General features: G+C 42.9%; 2 protein-coding genes across 4 annotated transcripts in view; one reads left to right on the top strand and one right to left on the bottom strand.

Annotated features, from left to right (window-relative positions):
- Zzef1 (zinc finger ZZ-type and EF-hand domain containing 1) overlaps positions 1-15,751 on the bottom strand; it is a 132,538-nt gene extending 116,787 nt beyond the window's left edge. Inside the window, exon 1 of one of the 2 annotated variants that reach the window (XM_031354332.1) lies at positions 15,281-15,751. In XM_031354332.1, the coding sequence (XP_031210192.1) occupies positions 15,281-15,634 (354 nt within the window). In that variant the 5' untranslated portion in view covers positions 15,635-15,751. The remainder of the gene's footprint in view (positions 1-15,280) is intronic. The other variant, XM_031354333.1, reaches the window with a different exon arrangement.
- LOC116078926 (neuferricin) overlaps positions 15,728-20,329 on the top strand; it is a 20,409-nt gene continuing 15,807 nt past the window's right edge. Inside the window, exon 1 of one of the 2 annotated variants that reach the window (XM_031354336.1) lies at positions 15,728-15,863. In XM_031354336.1, coding sequence (XP_031210196.1) covers positions 15,860-15,863 — 4 coding nt within the window. In that variant the 5' untranslated portion in view covers positions 15,728-15,859. Of the gene's footprint in view, positions 15,864-15,891; positions 16,421-20,329 lie in introns of those variants that run through there. The other variant, XM_031354335.1, reaches the window with a different exon arrangement.

The raw sequence follows: 20,329 nt of genomic DNA, 5'->3' as shown, positions 1-20,329 counted from the left end.
AAAAAAAAAAAAAAAAAAAGGAAACCAAGCAGACTGACTTAGAAGGTCAACTTCCAAACAACTGAGTTCCAGAGAGATGTGATGGACACAGAATGGAGCAGGGGAAATCACAATCGTATAGAAATTTGGATATTCACAGGCAGAATGACCTACATAATGACCAATAGGACAATGTAAGGACAATTCCTAACAGCAGCCAGGCACCATGGCACAAAGTAAAATCCCATCACTCAAGAGGCAGAAGCAGGGATTCCAAGTTTAAGGCTAGCCTGTGCTATAAAGTAAGACTCTGTCTCAAAAAAGAGAAGAAATTCCCTAGTAGTAAGGGAAACAGACATTCATATTTCTAAGAGGAAGAAGCAGTTTCCTTTCTTGGCAAAAGGTCAAGAATCAGAATGTGAACAGTCAGTGGACACAGTGAAGACAGAAAGCAGGGAAAGGTACCTCTGGCATCTTTTGGAGAGCCTTTGTAACCCGGAAGTCAACACTCAGCCACAATACTGTGAGAGTAGAATAAAGACATTCTTATACATACACAGCTCAAAAGAAGAAAAAGTTCCCTTTTCAGAAGGTGCCTCAGGATGTGGAGTCTGAGGCAGCAGCATAGCAGTTTGGAAGAAAACAAACCCATCTTACAGCAGATCAAAGGCTCAGGGAGACTGTTCCTTTAAGAAGACAAAATGAGCAGGGAGTGGAGGCAGAAGAGTTCAAAGCCAGCTAGAGTTACAGGGTAAGATTTTGTCTAAAAATAATTAACTAATTAAAAGACATCAAGAAAGCTGGGACTGGAGACATGGCTCAGTGGTTGGGCCCTTGTTGCTCTTCCAGAGGATCTGAGTTTGGTTTCTAGCATCCACCTGGGTAGGCCCCAGTCATTAGTAACTCCAGGTCCAGGGGCTCCAACACCCTTTTCTAGCCTTTGAGGGATGCTTCACACACATGATATATACCCACAAAAAATGCACATAAATAAATTTTTTTAAAATGTAAGAAGGTAGGCTAGGTACGATGAAAAATGCTTTTAGTCCCAGCACTTGGGAAGCAGAGACAGGTGGAATTTTATAAGTTTGAGGCCAGCCTGGATGGAATACACAATAAGTTTCAGGTCAGGCAAAGCTGCATAGTAAGACCTTGTCTTAAAAATAAAAGAAGCTGCTGATAGATTATCCATGTGTCAGAATATGTTGGTCATTGATGACATTTAGACGAATTCAGAGACTCTGTAGCTTAACTAATGATAAAAGTAACAGGGCTGCATAGGGGCACAGCAACGGGGCACAGTGGTACAGCCTTTGTAGTAGGAGAGGGTCTGATTGGAAGGCCAGGGTTTGAACCCTCACACAGCAACTCTTTTTTTTTTTTAATAGCAATTCAATTGTTAATTCCAGAGAAACTAAAAAGGTTTCTCAGTAAGGGAAAGTCATAGTGGGATACTATAGAAATTAGCTACAGGAAAAACAACTTACCTAATCTTTGATATGAAAACATCAAATACTGATTTAAACAAACCTAAGAGAACAGCAGGTGTGCAGGTGTGGTCAGGAAAAGAAAAGGCTCATCTCATTTGTGATGGGTAAAACCATTATTGAAAACCTCAAAGAAGTGGGCCTGGAGAGATGTTTCATTGGTTAAGGGCACTGCCTGCTCTTCTAGAGGATCTGGGTTTGATTGCCAGCAACCACATGCTGATTCATAACTACCTCTAACCCCAGTTCCAGTCATTCCAATACTTCTTCTGACATTATTGGGCTCTTGTACACACATAGTGCAGACATACACTCATACATATAATATGCATAAAGTAAGTATTTTTAAAAATTTCAAAGAAGTGATATAAGGATGTTACTTGGTTGGTGTTACCATGATGAATATCCAAGGAATAGCCAAATTGCTGAAAAGCAACTGTTTGAGGGAAATAGAACTGTTTTAGGGAAGGAGAACAGGGCCACTGTTTTTAAGTCTAGTGGACTCTACACTCTGCACATGTATAACTAATAAAAATAACCCTTTAAATTTTTTTTTTGAGACAGGGTCTCACTATGTAGCCCTGGCTACCCTGGAACTCACTATGTAGATCATACTGGCCTCTGCCTCCTTAATGTTGGGATGAAAGGTATGTGCCACCACTCCCAACTAAAAGACAAAAAGTGAAAGTCTCTACTTCAAGTGTGGAATGGATGAGTAAGTTTTTAATTTTTAAGAAAATATATTATGTGTATGTATAGTTGTTCAGATATGCATGTGCCAAGTTACATGTGGGGGTCAGAGGCCAGTGTAAGGAGCTGGTTTTCTCTTACCACAGGTCTTTGGCTCAGGCTCAGGTTGTCAGGCTTCAGCAGCAAACTACCCACCGACCCTCGCTCCAGAACTCCAAACCCAACCCCCACAGTCCTTTTTCTTTTTTTGAGACAGAGTCACACTATGTAGCTCTGGCTAGCTTGGAACTCTCTGTGTAGAGCAGACTGGTTTCATATTCAGAGATTCATCAGCTGAATGCTGGAATTAAAAGCCTGCATGACTACACCCAGTTTTGCAGACCCCTTTTAAAAAGCAATGTAATGTTTCCTCTCGTTTGGGTAATATTTTATACAGAAACTGGAGACACCAACCATTAATGAGATTGTTTGAACAATTAGATAAATTTGAATATGGATTGGGTATGTGATTAAACAAACATGGAAAGCTGAAGATTATTAATTAAAAAAATTAATTAAGCTGGAGAGTTGGCTCAGGAGATGAAGGTGCTTGCTGCCAATTCCGATGAGCTGAGTTCAGTCTCTGGGTCCCATATCGTAGAAGGAAGGAACCAGTTCTCACAAGCTGTCTTCTCACCTCCACATGAACACCCAGATACACATGTACCTCCCACATACACACATAAAAATGAAATAAAAATGTAATTTAAATAAAGTAGATTACAAAAAAAATTTATTGAAGAAAAGGCATCTGTGTACTTTCCATATTAGCAAACAAATATGTACATGTGTTTAAAAGACCAGAAAAATTATATGTTAATAGTAGTAATAGGCCGGGCGGTGGTGGCGCATACCTTTAATCCCAGCACTTGGGAGGCAGAGGCAGGCAGATTTCTGAGTTCGAGGCTAGCCTGGTCTACAGAGTGAGTTCCAGGACAGCTGAGCTATACAGAGAAACCCTGTCTCAAAAAAAAAACCAAAAAAAAAACCAAAAAAACAAAAACAAAAAAAATAGTATTAATAGATTTTATAGTCTCCTAATTTCACTTATCTGCATTTCTACTCGTGTAATCTGCACAATAAAAATTAAGGAAAACATTTAAAAACTGAGAAATTTTGAGGGTTGGAGGTATAACTCATTTTCTTAGCACTTGTCTTGCTTGCATGAGGCCCTGCATTTCATTGGTCGCTCCACAAAGACTCAAACATATTCCAAATATAAAAACTGGGCATGGGAGTGAGGAGGGAGGTGGCATAGAACTCTGAGCATCCAGGTGAGATTACAACAGGACTAGGTAATAGCTACTTTCTAACTTTATTTTTTCCTTTCCTTTTTTTTCCTTCTAGTTTTTCGAGACAAGGATTTGTGTGTGTGTCTTGTGTGTCTATAGCCCTGACTGTCCTGGATCTCGCTCTGCAGATTCTGAGTGCTGGGAGTAAAGGTGTGTGCCACCACCAGCAGGCTGCTTTCTAGCTTTCTGATATTATGGCATACTAAGAAAATGATACTCTTGTGAGTCAAATGTCCAGGTCCGTGGTTAACACAGCAATAGCACATTCAGCTGGGAATGATATATGGGTTGGGAAACTTAAGTAAGGGTTGAGGACTTGCTAAAATCAAGGCATTATGAAAAGATTTTATATGTATATTATTAATTCTCATAACTGTAATGGTACTCTTATCATTACCCATTCTAGAGCCCTCAGAGAGGCCAGGAAATTTGGCCACAGTCACTCAGCAACCAGTGAATCAACTGCCATTCTCCTTCCTTTCATCAAAAAAGCCCTGGGGTTCCTTGCAGTCTGGTAGCCACATGCTTAAATGTCTCTTAGCTCCATCCCTGTTCTCCATCCATGTCCTGCTGCCCAGGCTAAGCCTATCAGCCTTGCAAGTTAGCCTCACACTCTAAACCCTGAGGTAGTAGCCGAGTCCCATTCCCACCAACGCTTATACTTCAGGTGCTGCTGGCACTCACTGCTGTACAACCATCACTTCACACACAATTCCTACCACACAGCGCCAGTAAAAGACCCACCCAAGCAAAACTAGAAATAGTGACACTTGTTATTTTTAGCAATTCTGTTCATCTGTCAATGGTTAATGAATACAACAAAAAATTTTTATGCAAAACATAAAGGCATTTGGGCTGAGAAAAAAAATCACAACAGCTTTGCTAACAGCATCTTCAAATTAATACTTAATTTCCTAACACCCAGAAGTTGTTCTTTAAAAAAATATTCACATTCCTTAGCATCTGCCATGCTATATAGGACTGCATCATCTAATCTGCACACACTCATTCAGTGCTATATCATAAGCAGCCATTATACACATACCTGCTCCTGTGATTAGAGCTGTGGATATAAGATGAACAGGCTAGGACTTGATCTCTAAACCCCTCATAGCCTAAAAGACATATCTATAAACTAATGGCAGCAATGTCATAGATGTAATCGTTACACCAAGAAAAGTGACAGTATTAACTACTATAATAGCTCACATGTACACAGCCTTTGCTACCTACACACACCAGGAAGAGTTCTGCGCACTTCACACTGACTTATTCAACTTGCCACAATAACCCTACAGGCTTGGCTATCTTTTCAGTGGTGAGGAACAAAGATAGTATTTTGTTCAAGGCCACATAGTTAGTATTGGTTAAGTAATGGCTGAGCTTTGAATTCTGGTCTATGTGATTCTGGACCTCCTCACTACCAACCACTATACCATGAGCCAATCAACTGCAGAGATTAGAAACCTAGGAGGGGACTGGGCATTAAAGGGAAATACTCAGAGAAAGTAACTCTTGTATGAGCTCTACTGGGTAACTGGGGAAATGGGAAAGCCTATAAATACATGCAGGCTGTCCCAGGTAGGAGAGACAGAATGTGGGCACAGAAAGAGTACACGGCAGATTATATGGCAACCTGACTGGTGTGACTGGGGAAGAAACAGGGCAGGAAATGTAGAGATGGACAAAGGTCAGAATAAAGAAATGGGAGAGCTGCTGAGAAGCTGAAGTATTATAGAAAGGCACATGAGGCCACTACCAAGTTATTAAGGGCAGAGAGGGCTAACCATCCTAGGTCCATGTGAGCTCTCATATTGAATACAAAGCTTTTAGTGCATGTGCCTGGGGAAGCACTTGCCTTGTATGGGGAAGAGGAGGCATATGACACATGAATGACATCAGAACCCTTCTCCAGCATCTCTGAAGAGGTCTCTCCTTTTTTTTTTTTTTTTTTTTTTTTTTTTTTTTTTTGGTTTTTCGAGACAGGGTTTCTCTGCAGAGCCCTGGCTGTCCAGGAACTCATTCGCCTGCCTCTGCCTCTGCCTCCCAAGTGCTGGGATTAAAGGCATGCACCAACACTGCCCAGCTAAGAGGTCTCTTTTCTATAGTGTCCTCTGAGTCATTCTCTTTTCTATAGTGAATAGAAATTTCCTGGTGTAAGTTACCCCTTGGGGAGACCATTCAGAACACACCTGCTCCTTTTGTCTCCCTGGAGATCCAAGGGAATAGGGATCAGGTCTTCTAAGTCCCATGTCTTTCTCAATTCAGCCAGTTCTCTATTTGGGACAGCCTTAGTCTCATTTCCATTCTGGTTGTCCCCTTTGGTATTCACTGCAGTTTGTCAGTGAAACTCATAGTAGTGTTTATCAAGTTTTATTTGCTGAACAGAAACATTTAATTGTTTAATTATTCTAAGAGAGTAGGGATACATATATTTGATATAGAAATTTCATGAAATAATATAATGCCTTCTTTTATCAGATAGATGTATTATGAGATTTTTCTATTCCATTCTTTTCTGTTTCTCTTTTAAACAAACAGACTAGACTTTAAGTAGACTTCTAATATACTGAAGGGACAATTGCCTTGCACAAACAATGTCTTGGAAAGAAGTCCCCAATATACAATATTCTAGTCCACATTCCAAAATATGGCAAGTCCCACCTGCTGCATCCTTGAAAAGCCACAGGAATGGACCTGACTGGGAGTGGTGAGGGAATTAGGAAAAGAAACATAGACACACAGAGACACATAACCTCTGCGCTCTCTCCCCACTCCCTAGCCTGCCCCAGGATCTGGTGGACTAGGCTCTCTGATGTCTCCATCAGATGGGCTCCACTGCAGCATCCGAAAAGATCAATGGAATTATTGTAAAGGGATGAACAAGGAGGTAGGGTTATTATGTACATATAAACAAAAAGGCAGGGTTTATGGTATAGAGCTGGATCAAGAAGACAGGTTTAGATAATCTCAGTAGAAGCAGTCTTTGTAGGGGAGCAGCCTTCAGGCCTTTAACAATGAGGGGAGGGGCAGCTCCGGTGCATATTTTCTATACATACACTATCAGCATCCACACATAGGTTAGAGGAAGGCTTTGCCATCCCTCTGAGCCTTACAGGGTTGGGGAGAATGCCATTTTCCCATGGTTCTGAGGCTGAAATCCTTGACATAAATGCCTATGTCAACAGCATACATTCACCCTGGACCTGACTCATTCAGGGCTGCTTACATCTACCCTTTGCATCTCTAACAAATAAGCGAGACCAAAACTCATCTCCATAAAGATGGCAACCTGGTCTGCCATACCTTTTCTTCCTGACTCAAGCCTGTCTGTTTGCTTGCTTGTTTGTTTGTTTGGAGACCACTGTCTCATTATATAGCCCTTGCTGACCTGAAACTATAAACCAAGCTGGCCTCAAACTTATAGAGATCCACCTGCCTCTACCTCTGAAGTGCTGAGATTAAAGGTGTGATCACCATCCTGGGAAAGCCTCTTGAACTGTCTTTTTACGATTTATTTTATGTACATGAGGGTTTTGCTTATACGTATGTAAGTGCACTATGTGTGTCTGGGGCCTCAGGAGGGCCAGAAGAGGGTACCAGGTACCCTGGAACAAGAGTTATGCATAGTAGTGAGCTGCCATGTATTCTGGGAATTTGGGTTCTCTGCAAGAGCAGTAAATTCTCTTAAACACTAAGAAATCTCTCCAGCCCTGAATTATTATTAATTTTTTTCTGAGAATTGAACTCATGGGTCTCATGCATGTATGGCAAGTGCTTTACTAATTAAACTATCTCCCTGGTCCTCTGAGGTCTCTTTTTTAACATTCCTACTGTGTGCTTGCATCCACAAACCATTCACAGCATGCAAGGGCAGGACACTATCTATGATGGCTTCATGTAGGAGACAAGAAGTAGAATCAAAAGATTATAAGTTCAGCAGGATCAAAAGCCATGTGTGGGGGCTGGAAAGATGGCTCAGCGGGTAAAGGCACTGACTGCTCTTCCAAAGGTCCTGAGTTCGGATCCCAGCAACCACATGGTGGCTCACAACCATCTGTAATGAGATTGGACGCCCTCTTCTGGTGCGTCTGAAAACAGCTACAGTATATTACGCCAGAGCGAGCGGGGCTGGAGCCAGCTGGGAGTTCAATTCTCAGCAGCCACATGATGGCTCATGGCCATCTGTACAGCTACAGTATACTCATACACATAAGATAGATAAAATAAATCGTTAAAAAAAAAAGCCATGTGCGGTGGGCACATGCCTATAATCCCTACACTCTGAAGGCTGAGTCAGTAGGATGATAAATTCAAGGCCAGCTAGGCTATATAGTAAGACCCTGTCTCAAGCAAACAAACAAAACAATAATAACAAAAAATATAAGAGAACCAGACTAAGAAGGGAAACCGGATTTGAGTGTTTAACGTCATCCATTCCTGTTTGAACTCCTTAACTACTACTGTGATCAAGACACAGTGTAAGGCCAGAGACAGAACTCAGTGGTACAGTGCTTGTCTAGCATGTCCTTAGTCTAAGCTCCAGTACTGCAAACCAAACCAAACCAAACAACAATAAACACTACACTACAAAAACTGATGTTAAAATAATCAGGGACCAGAGCTACGGCCTTAGACCACTAGAGAGCACTGCACTGCTTAAATATGAAGGCTGCATCATGTCTAATAGGCACAAGGCACATGAGAATCTAAGCTGACTCAGTGCAACCTCTCTTTTTTCTTCCATGTCATCCTCCACAGATCCTCCATAGGGCATTTAAAAGTCTGAATCAAGTCTCAGGTCTGCCACTGTTGACTAGGCAGGTTAGCTACTCACTAAAGGATTCTGTGCACCTGTAGGAGTCTCACATTTCTTGCTATTGCACAGCTGCTGGAGAAAACACCCACATGAAAAATAACATAACCCATTACCCTCTGAGCATTTAGCAATCCAGGTACTCTTCTTCCAGGTACTTTACAGGAAAAACTCAATGCCCACACCAATCACAGAAGGCAGATACCATTATTCTGTTTCTTTAACCAGTGAGAAAGTTGAGTCAGAGTGGTCAAGTGAGGTGATAAAGATCACCTAGCAAGACACCAGGCATGGTGGCATACGTCTTTAATCCTAGCACTTGGGAAGCCAGAGGCAGACCTCAAAAAGTTAGAGGCTGACGTGATCAATCTACTGCATTTCAGGCTAGCCAGAGCCACACAGAAGGTCTGTCTTACAAGTTTAATTAACTAAAATAAAATAAAAGCCACCTGACTTGAGAACAGTGACCTTGGCTTTGCCTAAAAGCAAGCAGGCTCCAAGCTCAGTTCCTGCTCAGCCTTAAGAAGAGTCTAGAATGTGATATCTCATAAAGCGCAGACTCAACAGAGTGAGAGACTGTCCTGAGAGGAAGCTCATACTCTCCTCTCAGTGCCCATGTGTCAAAGCTCTCTCCACTCATAAGATCTGTGCATGCTGTGTCATAACTGGAATATCTCTTTCTTCTTCTGCCAGGCAAATTCCTTTCACCTCTCATGTCTTGGGTTTGGTGAAGCATTCTCAAATTTCATACTACTCTTAAGTGCTGCTCTGTGGACTTGAAAGTGGACAGGGCTTGGAATAAAGCAAAGAGCCATCTGAATCCTGCCTCTGGAAGACTTGGAGCTAAGCAGACAATGGTGGCAAGACAGGAAACCTGGAAGAGCTAGGCTAGCATAGGACAAAGAGTTGTCTCACCCAGCTAGGAGCACAGTGCCTTCCTAATGCTGCAACCCTTTAATACGGTTCATGTTGTGCTGATCCCCAACCATAAAATTATTTTTGTTGCTATTTCACAACTGTAATTTTGCTATTATTATGAATCATGATGTAAATATTTTTGGAGATAAAGGTTTGCTGAAGAGGTTGTAACCCACAGGTTGAGAACCACTGGCCTAGGCAGTGGGGAAAGAAAGTCAGGAAAGGAGACAGGCTGGCCTGCCAGCATGTCTGTAGGGGTTACAATGTCTGTAGCTGGCTACAACTTTGTGGTGCATATACACATCTGGTGTAAGGGTGCATAAGTGCATATATGTGATTCCTGCCACATAGTTCCTAGGCTCAGAGCTGTTCTAAGACAGTCAACCAATGTTCTGCCATAATACCAAAGTGCACATTACAACTTTTCTTCAGATTCTTCCTAAACTCAAAGGTGACTGTTTTCAGTTTTCACATACTTAACTGACTTTTCCAATACCAAGAAATAGCTGGTAAATGTTGCTGTGTACAGACTGTCTTACTCAGCTTGCTCAAGCACACTAGGGCCACAGGTGAGACAGTTACCAGGCAATAGCTTTGTGCCAGAACCATGAACAGAAATGAATCAAAACAATCCTTCCAAAGCCAGGCATGGTAACTAGGACTCAAGATCCTTAGGCAGGAGGATTGCTTTGAGTTTGACCTAGGCTTTAGACTGTCTCAAAAACAAAGGGACACAGCCAGACTGGCCCTTCACTCAGTTTCACAAATTGGCAAATTAATAAAAATGAGATCTAGTCATCTTAAATTCTCACCTCAAAGTCATCTGTTACAGATGGTGGCACACACCTTTAATCCTAGCACTTAGGGAAGCAGAGGCAAATGAATTTCTAAGAGTTAAAGGCCAGCCTGGTCTACATAGAGAGTTCTAGGCCAGTTGGACTACACAGTAAGATCCTGTTTTTAAAACCAACCAATCAAACAAACAAGTCATCTGCTATCTGCTCTCAGCATCTTATACTGAGCACTCTGTCCTGCCCTAAAACCTGCATGACTTTCTAGAAGTATGCTTATGTTACAAGCAAAAGCTTCTAATCTCTGATGTTAAATAAGAATTTCAAGTTCCAGGACAGCCAGGGCTACACAGAGAAACCCTGTCTCGAAAAACCAAAAAAAAAAAAAAAAAAAAAAAAAAAAAAAAAGGCATCTATTAGATACTTCTTTCAAATAAACCCAAGAGTTTTTTGCCTGGACCACACCCAGTATGAGAAAAAGGTGTGTTATATTATTAAATGATAATCTAGAAGACTTTGGCCGATGGGCCAACTCTAAGGACATTTTTATGGCATCACCTAAAAGCACTAAGGTCACGGGAATGAAGTAAGACAGGTGGGTGGGCATGGACAGCAATGCAGATTAGAGGCCAAGGAACAGATCAGCTGAACTTGGAAAGTGCTACATTATAAGGATGAACCATGCACAACCATGATAACCTGTGCCTGTAAAAAGAAATAAAAGAAAATAGCTTGTCATCTTAATTGCTACTAAAAGACATTTTATTATTATTTTATAAACCCTTTAAACATATTAAATGCCCAATACATTTTTAAAATGCTGGTGTAAAACATAGAATTAAAAACCTAAGTATACACAAGTATATACTTCAAGTATAAAGCTGAGGTTGTTTTGAAAGCACAGAATCAAACACATGGCTAGTATTAACTTTCTCTAATATAATTATGCCTTACTTATAAACAGGATAAAAGGATAACCACCATGAAACTGTCACCACCCTGTTTTTAAACTCTGGTTCTGATTTCACTTTGTGTTAGAACTGCTCTCTTCAATTAACCAGGGAGAGGGGTCACCGGATCTTGGTTATCAACCCAAATCACAACTACTCCCTCTCAAATCTGAAAGCCGTATATAGACTTCAAGAAAAAGGCTTCATGCTTTTTTAATCCTCCTGAAATTACAACAGCCTGCCTTCCTGTAGACTGATAGGAAACTTAAGGACTTTATTACTTATCCTAGAGACTGAAAAATCACAGAGAACCAGATCCTTATGGGGAAAAGGGCAATGAATGATTCTGAGTGAGAAGACAACACACTTGAGAGTTAGTGCTGAAACTAATTTTAATACCCCCCTTCTTGAGAAGGGGGGGGGTTTGGATTGAAGAGTGACTTGGCTATGACATCATTACCCTACTGATGGTTAGGGTTGACTCAGCTGAACTGGCTGGCCTCATGTGTGTCCCTCTTGAAGCTGTGCACTTGGTCAAAAGTACCATTTTCTCCAATAGAGGAGGGCTGTTCTTCAGTTAAGGGTACAGGAGTGGCTGAAAACTCATGCAAGAATCTCCAAACAAGCTCTCAAGGTAGGGTAACCCAGGCTGGCCTCAAAATCTCAGTAATCTACATGTTTCAGTTCCCAAGTGCAGGTACTGCAGGTATGAACCACCATGGCCAGTTCCAAAATGAATTTATCTTATGTAATCACTGAGTCTTGCTGAGTTCTTAGTTTGGTCCTTACTTTCCGACTCAGTTTGGTGGCTGTTGTCATCCATTTGCCTCACAGACTCACAGAGTTAACTGCTCAGTCATAAGATGCCACGTATTTGAACATGTTATAAAGAGAGAGATAAGATAATGGTAGGATTATGAAACTGACTTTCAAGCATATCCTTTGGGAGCTCAGAGCACACATACTCTTAGAAGCCTGTGACACAGCTCTAGATTCTTACAGGGATTTTTACACAACAAAAACAGCAATATCCAATATCTTATAAATCATCAGTTCTTGATATTGGACTGAGAATTCCTTAGTGTTAATTTCTGTCATATATGTAACATGATTATAACTTTCTTAAGAGGACATAGCCAGCCCCATGTGGTAGGACACACCTTTGATCCCAACACTTGGGAGGCAGAGGTAGTCAGATCTTTGTGAGCTCATGGTTAGCCAGGTCTATATATCAAGTTCCAGGACAGCCAGGACTACAGAGAGACTATTTCTCAAAAACCAAAACCAAAAACAATAGCAAAACTCCAATTTCCAAACTCCTTGCTAGGTTACTGGACTTAAATTCTTGGCCCCTCTCCTTTGGCCGCATCCATTCTCCCGAATTTATGACCTACCCCAAACTAGTCTCACATTTGTTCTCTTCCTCAGTAATTAAACCTCAAATTTAGCTAAATATAAGGCCATGGAATGAAGAGCTTCCCCAGATTTTCTTGTGGCTAAGTGCAGCCACTGGACTGCCTAAGTTTGAGCCTGTGAGAGGTAAGCTCTACCGAAGAGAATGGCAAGGGCATGTCCTTCCTTGCCTCTTTTCTACTTGTTGGAAAGTAGAAAGTGATGGAAGGAAGGAACTGGGTCAATAAACGAAAAGTACCTCGGAGGTGTACAGCACAACATGGATATAGCCAGGTCCCTGGTAATTTTGAAATACCACACACCAGCCTTGACTGCCTTCCTGAATCTTTATATAAGGAAGCACTTTCCTAGCTGGTTGTAGTGGTGCACACCATAGTTTCAGCATTCAAGAAATTGAAGCAGGGGGATCATAATGAGTTCAAAGTCACCTTGGCTTACACAGTGAGACCAGTGGTAGCTATAATGAGACCTTGACTCAAAACCAAAGGGAAACAAAACATTTTTGCTTAGTCCACCAATATAGAGCTGGAGGGATGGCTCAGCAGTGAAGAGCACTGCTCTTCCAGAGGAACTAGGTTCAATTCCTGACATCCACAAGGCAGCTCATACCTGCCTTCCATAGTTCTAGTTCCAGGAGCTCTGACACATTCTGGCTCCACAGCTATTAGTCATGCACTGGTGCACACCCACATACGCAGGCACAACACCCATACACATAAAATAATATGAAAATAATCATTTAAACCACTGGTATATTAGGGTTTGTTTCTTTGGGTTTTAAAAAAGAATTGTTATTAGTGTGTGTGTATATGGGTACTTGTGTGGAGATGCAGTCGGAGGCCAGAGGTAGGTGTTGGATTCTCTGGAGCTGAAGTTATAGGTATTGGAGTGTTAGGAACTGAAGTCAGTCCTCTGAAAGAGTAGCAGGTTTTTTTTTTTTCTAACCCAACCCAACAGACTACACAGCATTACTAGATTTTCTGTCTAGTAGACATCTGAAGATGTAATTCCTCTCTTCCTGAAAGCACTGCTCCTTCCTCCTACTCGTTGTCTTCTTGCACTTTCAAATCTCCCCTGAAATATTGCTGGAAACCCCTTACTTGAGACCTGAGATTTGGTCAAATAAACTCCCTATATTTTTTATGCTTTCTCTTGGCTCTTACTCACCACACCTTAACTGTTAAATTAGCCTCTAACTGTCCTACTATACTACACATGGTATAGAAGCTCCTATCTGCTTGTTGAACTCTCATCAGGAGGGCTAGTGTTCAGTCAGTGAATAATACCACATCCCTTGAGGGATTTTTCTCAGGTGGCTCAGTAGATTTCTTGGCCTTGTAATACATGACCTCTATAAACCCCATGGATAATTTTGTTCCTGTCAAGACCCTCTCACAGTCACAGCATAAAAGCTGTTTGTCTTCATTTGCCTTTAAACAAACAGGAGAAGCATCACCCTCTTGATCAAGTCTGTACAGCTCTTTCTACCAGGGTTTCATATTCTCATTAAAGATGTGGGTACGAAAGTGAAAGTATTATGAATATTCCAGGATTTTTTTTGGGGGGGAGAGGGGAGTTCAGAGACTTGCCTGCCTCAGTCTCTCAAGTTTGAGAATCACGTATGTGGGCTTCCCATGAATATCCTGGGAATTTTATTTTAATAAAAACCTTTCACTAACTGTGTGTGGTTATAATGTGAATGCATATATGTTTTACACCTTTGAGACAGTCCTTCTCAAAGTGAGTATAGCTCAGGCTGTACTCAGACTATGTAGCTAAAGATGGCCTTGAATTGATCCTCCTGCTATTGCCTTTTAAAGTCTGGTAGTACAGTCTTGTATCACCGTATTTCTGAGAATTAGAATGCATTAAAGGCAGTTTTTAGAGGAAAACTTACAAAATATATTATGTACACATTTTTATCCTTTGCAGGCAACATTCTCAAAATATTTTGAGAGCCTCTGATTTAGAGAAGCAGAACTTTTAAATGATGTTACAAGTGACTGTTAGTTTCTTGCTTTACACACTAATCATTCAATGACTGACAATTTTACATGGCTTACTCATTAAACACCTTTTGTCCTAACATTGTGTAATTAATAAGACTTTAGGGAGCAGAATAATAGGGACCTACGGGGGTGGGGTGGGAATCAAGAGGTTTGTGAGAGACTCTCAATTTTGCTAGTGAAATGATTTATTGGGTAACTCTGAGTCAGCTTTTTCCAAACTGTAAACCAAAACGTTCAGTACAGGTATGAGGAGAAATTTCGTAAGTACAAGAAATCTAATGCTTCCCTATCAACTTTAGGTCTGATAAGGGTTTAAATGAGTCTGGAACAAGTTCTTCAATGATCTAAAATCAAGTGTGTACTTGTAAAAAAAAAACAAACAAACAAGCAAAATAGTATTTTATAGTAAAAAATGGCTTGTAGAATGAGTCTTTTCAGTGTCATGTTACCCTCCTTCCACATTAGACTCAGATAGTTCTCTACAAGATTCCAGCACAGGCCAGTAAAACAGAATGTTTTTCATGGCCACTCCCTTGATCTTTGCACATCCTTTCTCATAATTGTCTTACCCTGATAAGGTTCAGCAAGCAACTAAGCCTGTCAACTGCACAAATATCTGCGTACCACATGCAGAAACTTTTGGGCTTGCTCCTCTCTTTGGAGCAAAGCTAACGTAGCCTTACTTTTCACAACTCTAGTAAAGGCAAGAAACGTATAGCAAAATACGGGAGTGATGCGCTCCGAATGAGTTCGGGCAACCCCATACTTCCATTCTAAGAACCTGAGGACCCTATGGCTTCCTGGCTGGCCTCCGCAAAGCAACCGCCCACCTCTTCAGGACCTTCCTTATCCGCGACCACCCTGCTCCCACCCCGCAGTCGCCAGCCAGCCCTGACCTCCTCGAACTGCTCGCCCGAACATCCAGCGCCGCGAGCCTCCAGCAACTCCCGGAACTGCTCCAGGGTGACGGACTCTTCACCGCGGCCCAGCCGCTCTTCCAGCCAGCGCAATAGCGCGCCGTGGTGCCTCGACACCAGGGATTCGCAGGGAGGTGCCGGCCGCAACGCAGCCGCTGCCTCTCGCAGCCGAGCGGGTTCCAGCAGTGCAGCGGCGGAAGGCAGGACCGCGGCCGCAGGGCCGGGGCCGGGGGTCGTGCCAGAGTCGGCAGCCCAATCTTGATGTGGGCTCCAGCCCTCACCCCCGGCGGCCGCCGCTTCGTCTTCGCTGCTGTTACTCGGAGCGTTCCCCATGGGGTCTCCGTCTTGGGTGCTCGGAGGTGTCGCCGCCGCCGCCTCCCAGCCACGACCTGTCAACCTCCGACAGCTCCCGGCGGGCGGGGACGGGGTGGAGACCACAGCGGCGGCAGCGACTTCCGGCTTCCTGGCTGTCGAGCGAGGCCTGATGTCGCAACGGAGCCGTCAAGCGGATTCTAGTTGCTCACGACAGCTAAACGAGGCCCAAGAACACGCCTGTTAATGTGTAAGTCCACGTCTGGCCTCCTTTGCAGCCATCTTTGTTGAGGGCGGATAAGTTGTAAGCCAGGACCTTTTTTTTTTTTTTCCCCGTACTGTTCCCACTTTCTCCTCTGCGCTTCACGCTCGGAATCTATGCTGGAAAAAAAGAAAAAAAAAAGAAAGAAAGAAAACCATTACAGAGGCACAGAGTAAACTTGACGGTGAAGTCTGTCCGTGTCGCGCGGCTGACGTCACGATCGGCGTCTCCGCCGTCCGAGTGGCGGCTTGAGAGGTGGCTACCTCCGAAGTGTGCCTTGTGTGTTGCTGGGTAGATGCTGAGGGGATGCGGGCTTGGTGTGGTGCTGAGCCTGGCCGTGGCGGCGGCGGCTGTCACGGTCGTGTGGTTGATGGACTGGTGGGGTCCCCGCCCTGGTGTTCGCCTCTTCGTACCCGAGGAGCTAGCCCGCTATCGCGGCGGCCCAGGGGACCCGGGCCTGTACTTGGCACTGCTCGGCCGCGTCTACGACGTGTCCTCTGGCCGGAGGCACTACGAGCCTGGGGCGCACTATAGCGGCTTCGCAGGTATCAGCGAGGCTCTCACGGCTTTTCCTCCTGCGTGGGCTCGTAGCCAACCGTGCGGCTTGCTTGCGTCCAGTAGTTTATTCATCCGCGCCTCGTCATCCCACATTCCTCAGACGGCTGCGGTGGGAAGGACGCGGTGGGAAGTCTTGCAGTGCGGTGGGAAGGACACGAGTTGTGACTCGAACGCAACTGTGCTAGTTCTGTAGCCGCACGTGCTCTGTCTGCCGCACTGTGTGACTGATTTGGAGAAAGATGTGTCTCGTTGGTTAGTGGTTACATTCAGAAGTCTACCTGGTCTCTATAGCTACCGTGCTTTCAGTCTCTTTAGACTGACCCGAAATAACCTTTCCTCCGCCCACTTCCTTTCCCCTAATAGAATATTTGACTCTTTTTTTTTTTTAGTTCTAGTAGATGCACTTATCTGCTTTTTTTAAAAGATAATGAAAATCAAGCGGAATGAAGTTAGATCACAGGAAAATAAGTACCTTTTATAATCTTTTTTTTTAAAGATTTATTTATTATATGTAAGTACATTGTAGCTGTCTTCAGACGCTCCAGAAGAGGGTGTCAGATTTGTTATGGGTGGCTGTGAGCCACCATGTGGTTGCTGAGATTTGAACTCAGGACCTTCAGAGGAGCAGTCAGTGCTTAACCACTGAGCCATCTCTCCAGCCCTTTATAGTCTTAAAATACCTACAATAAGCCAGAAGTGGTGTTTTGTGGTCCCAGCAACTGGAGTGGCTGAGGCAGGAGAATCGCTTGAGCTAGAAAGATCCATTGAGCCAGGAATTTGTGGCCAGGCTGGCTCTAAAACAAGACGAAACAAATCTTACAATAAAATTGCGTGCGTTAGCCTTCCTAAGAACATTTATCAAGTTAACTTTATTCTGCTGCTCTCTTCCTGCCCCTTAGCACTGAGGGGATTGAAAAATGTCATTTGACTAAAATCCTTACAAGATAGGAGAACTACCAGCCTAATAGTTTTTAAATTTTATTTTATGTGTATGAGTATTTTACCTCCTTGTACATCTCTGAACCACCTGTGTGCTTGATGTCCAGCGAGATCGAGGCCAGAAGATGTTTTCAGATCCTTATAACTAGTCTAGGTGGTTGTGATCTGGCTGCTGGGAACTTTGGTTCTCTGGAGGAGCACCCACTGTTCTTAACCACAAAGCCAACTTTCCAGCTACCAATTTTAAAGGTATTGTTTTTCAAGCCAAGGAGACTACCTCTCACTTTGTTTATTTGGGGAGGGAGAATGCGGGGCAAGACTGGTACCTAGGCTGACAGACAAGCTGTCCACTGGTCATTTAAGAAAATTAGGAAGCTGTATTTAAATACAGATCACTCACTTCCTCCTCTGTAGGCTTTTCAAACAGTCTAACTGGGCACAGAACCTACCCAAGGACATGGAGAGTTGGAAGCAATGCTGAACTGGAATCAAGACTTTTTTCTTGCCAGTTGAGTGCACTTTAGGACACTACTAGCACCTGATATTGCTGTCATGGATGTATACACAAGTGTGGGCATAAGCACTTCCATTTCTGGGCTAGTATGCTCTAATACCTGTTGAGTTCTGTGCATACAGTATTTGAGCTCCATTTATTGACTAGTACAGTGGGTCCTACCTTGGCCAGGTGCTAAGGGAGCCAAGATGTCTCTGACTGCCCACATAGTCTATTAGGGAAACAAATGTGTTCATTTATATAGTCAATACTTATTTTTATTGAGACCCAAGTCACAGAAAACTTACTTATTTTAAAGTATTACAAGTGATATATATATATATATGTATGTATGTATATATATCTACATATATATATATAACATATATGTAAACATTATCACTACCTAATTTCAGAACATTTTGCTCATCCCCAAAGGAACCACCCATCATCCACTCCTCTCCATTCTCTACCTCCCCACAACTCTTGGGAATTCCTCTGTGCTTTCTCTTCCTACTGATTTGCCCCTTCTATAAATAGAATCACATACCTCACACGTGTCCTTTTCTAGTCTGGCTTTGTAAAAGTTACTTTTACTCACCTGATGTAATTGTTGCCCAGAAGGCTCACTATCTCCTGCTAACCTAGGCCTAGTCCTAGAAGCGTCTAGCCTCCAGATGGTCTAATCCAGGCCTAGCATGTTTTCAGCCTCTGAGACTTACTACTGTGTACGCTCTAGTTCTTTCTGAGCTCTGGCTGGCTGGTTCGACTCAACTGTCGTAGCTCAAACTCCTTTCCAAGATGGCTGATTCAATCAGGCTTCTGTCTCAGTTCAGCTTGGCCTTAAACTAACTCTGGATTCTGTTCTAATCTGGCTCCTTCTCCTCTGGCTCATCCCACCTTTACCTGTGTCTAGTTTATTCTGTCTTTAACTTGCTGGTAAGACTGCCTCCTCCTGCTCTCCTGCTGCAATGCTCCCCCTTAGGTTGCCTCTTTTTCCTCTTCATCGTGAGAGCTGGGCATATCCTGTCTGTGACTCATTCTGTCAGATATTTCCCTGATTTTCACTTTGTCAGTTAGAAGTCACTACAAACTAACTTTATCTTCATTGGGATTAAAGTTGTGTACTAAGGGTGTGACTGTATTCCAACCTGAGCAGCCATGTTGCTGGATTAAAATTCCTCTATATGACTTTTACTCAGTTTAGAGATTTTTAAAGTTCATCCATAGTGTATCAACATGCAGCCATTTTTTTTTTTTTTTTTAAAGACAGGTCTGACTATATTGCTATGGTTGGCCTAGGACTCACTATGGAGATCATGCTGTCCTGGAACTCACAGAGATCTACCTGCCTCTGCCTCCCTTTGCACCACACCTAGCACTCATTCTTTTTTATGACCAAGTAGTACTGTATGTGTATATGCTGCATTTAATAGGCTTTTGGGTTAGTTCCACTTTAAATTTTTATTTGGTAAGTGTATATGCCTACAGTGTGTGTGTGTATAGGTGTGTGTGCCACAGCATGGCATATAGAGACCAGAAAAAAAATTGGAATCAGTTCACTCCTCTTGTTCTTCTCCCGAGCTCATGTATTTAGGGCTGGCTGACCTGCATGCTTCTGAGGTGATTCTCCTGCCTCTGCGTCTGCCTCTACCCTTGCTGGAGAACTGTAGGGATTACAGATGCACATCACTGCATTTGACTTTTATGCTTCTGTCCCACTGATTGGATCCAGTTGTCAGGTTACAGCCAGCATTTGTATCCACTTAGTCATCATGCTGGCCTTGTTTTCACTCCTTGTAGATAATTCTGGTATTAACCTTAGTGGATATGTTTCTGTGTGAATATATGTTGTCAGTTCCCTTAGATGTTCTGGTTCCTTTGGGAAACTGCCACGTTGTCTTTAATGTCTCTGAACCATATATTCCCACAGGACTGACCATTCATTGTATGTTCCCACAGGACTAACCATTCATTGTATGTTCCCACAGGACTGAACCATTCATTGTATGTTCCCACAGGACTGACCATTCATTGTATGTTCCCACAGGACTGACCATTCATTGTATGTTCCCACAGGACTGACCATTCATTGTATGTTCCCACAGGACTGACCATTCATTGTATGTTCCCACAGGACTGACCATTCATTGTATGTTCCCACAGGACTGACCATTCATTGTATGTTCCCACAGGACTGACCATTCATTGTATGTTCCCACAGGACTGACCGTTCATTGTATGTTCCCGCAGGACTGAACCATTCATTGTATGTTCCCGCAGGACTGACCATTCATTGTATGTTCCCACAGGACTGACCATTCATTGTATGTTCCCGCAGGACTGACCATTCATTGTATGTTCCCGCAAGACTGACCATTCATTGTATGTTCCCACAGGACTGACCATTCATTGTATGTTCCCACAGGACTGAACCATTCATTGTATGTTCCCACAGGACTGA

This window comes from Mastomys coucha, unplaced genomic scaffold (assembly GCF_008632895.1).
Source record: "Mastomys coucha isolate ucsf_1 unplaced genomic scaffold, UCSF_Mcou_1 pScaffold5, whole genome shotgun sequence".
NCBI lineage: Eukaryota > Metazoa > Chordata > Mammalia > Rodentia > Muridae > Mastomys > Mastomys coucha.
Note: the sequence above shows the minus strand (reverse complement) of the source record. Positions and strands in the feature narration are given on the sequence as shown.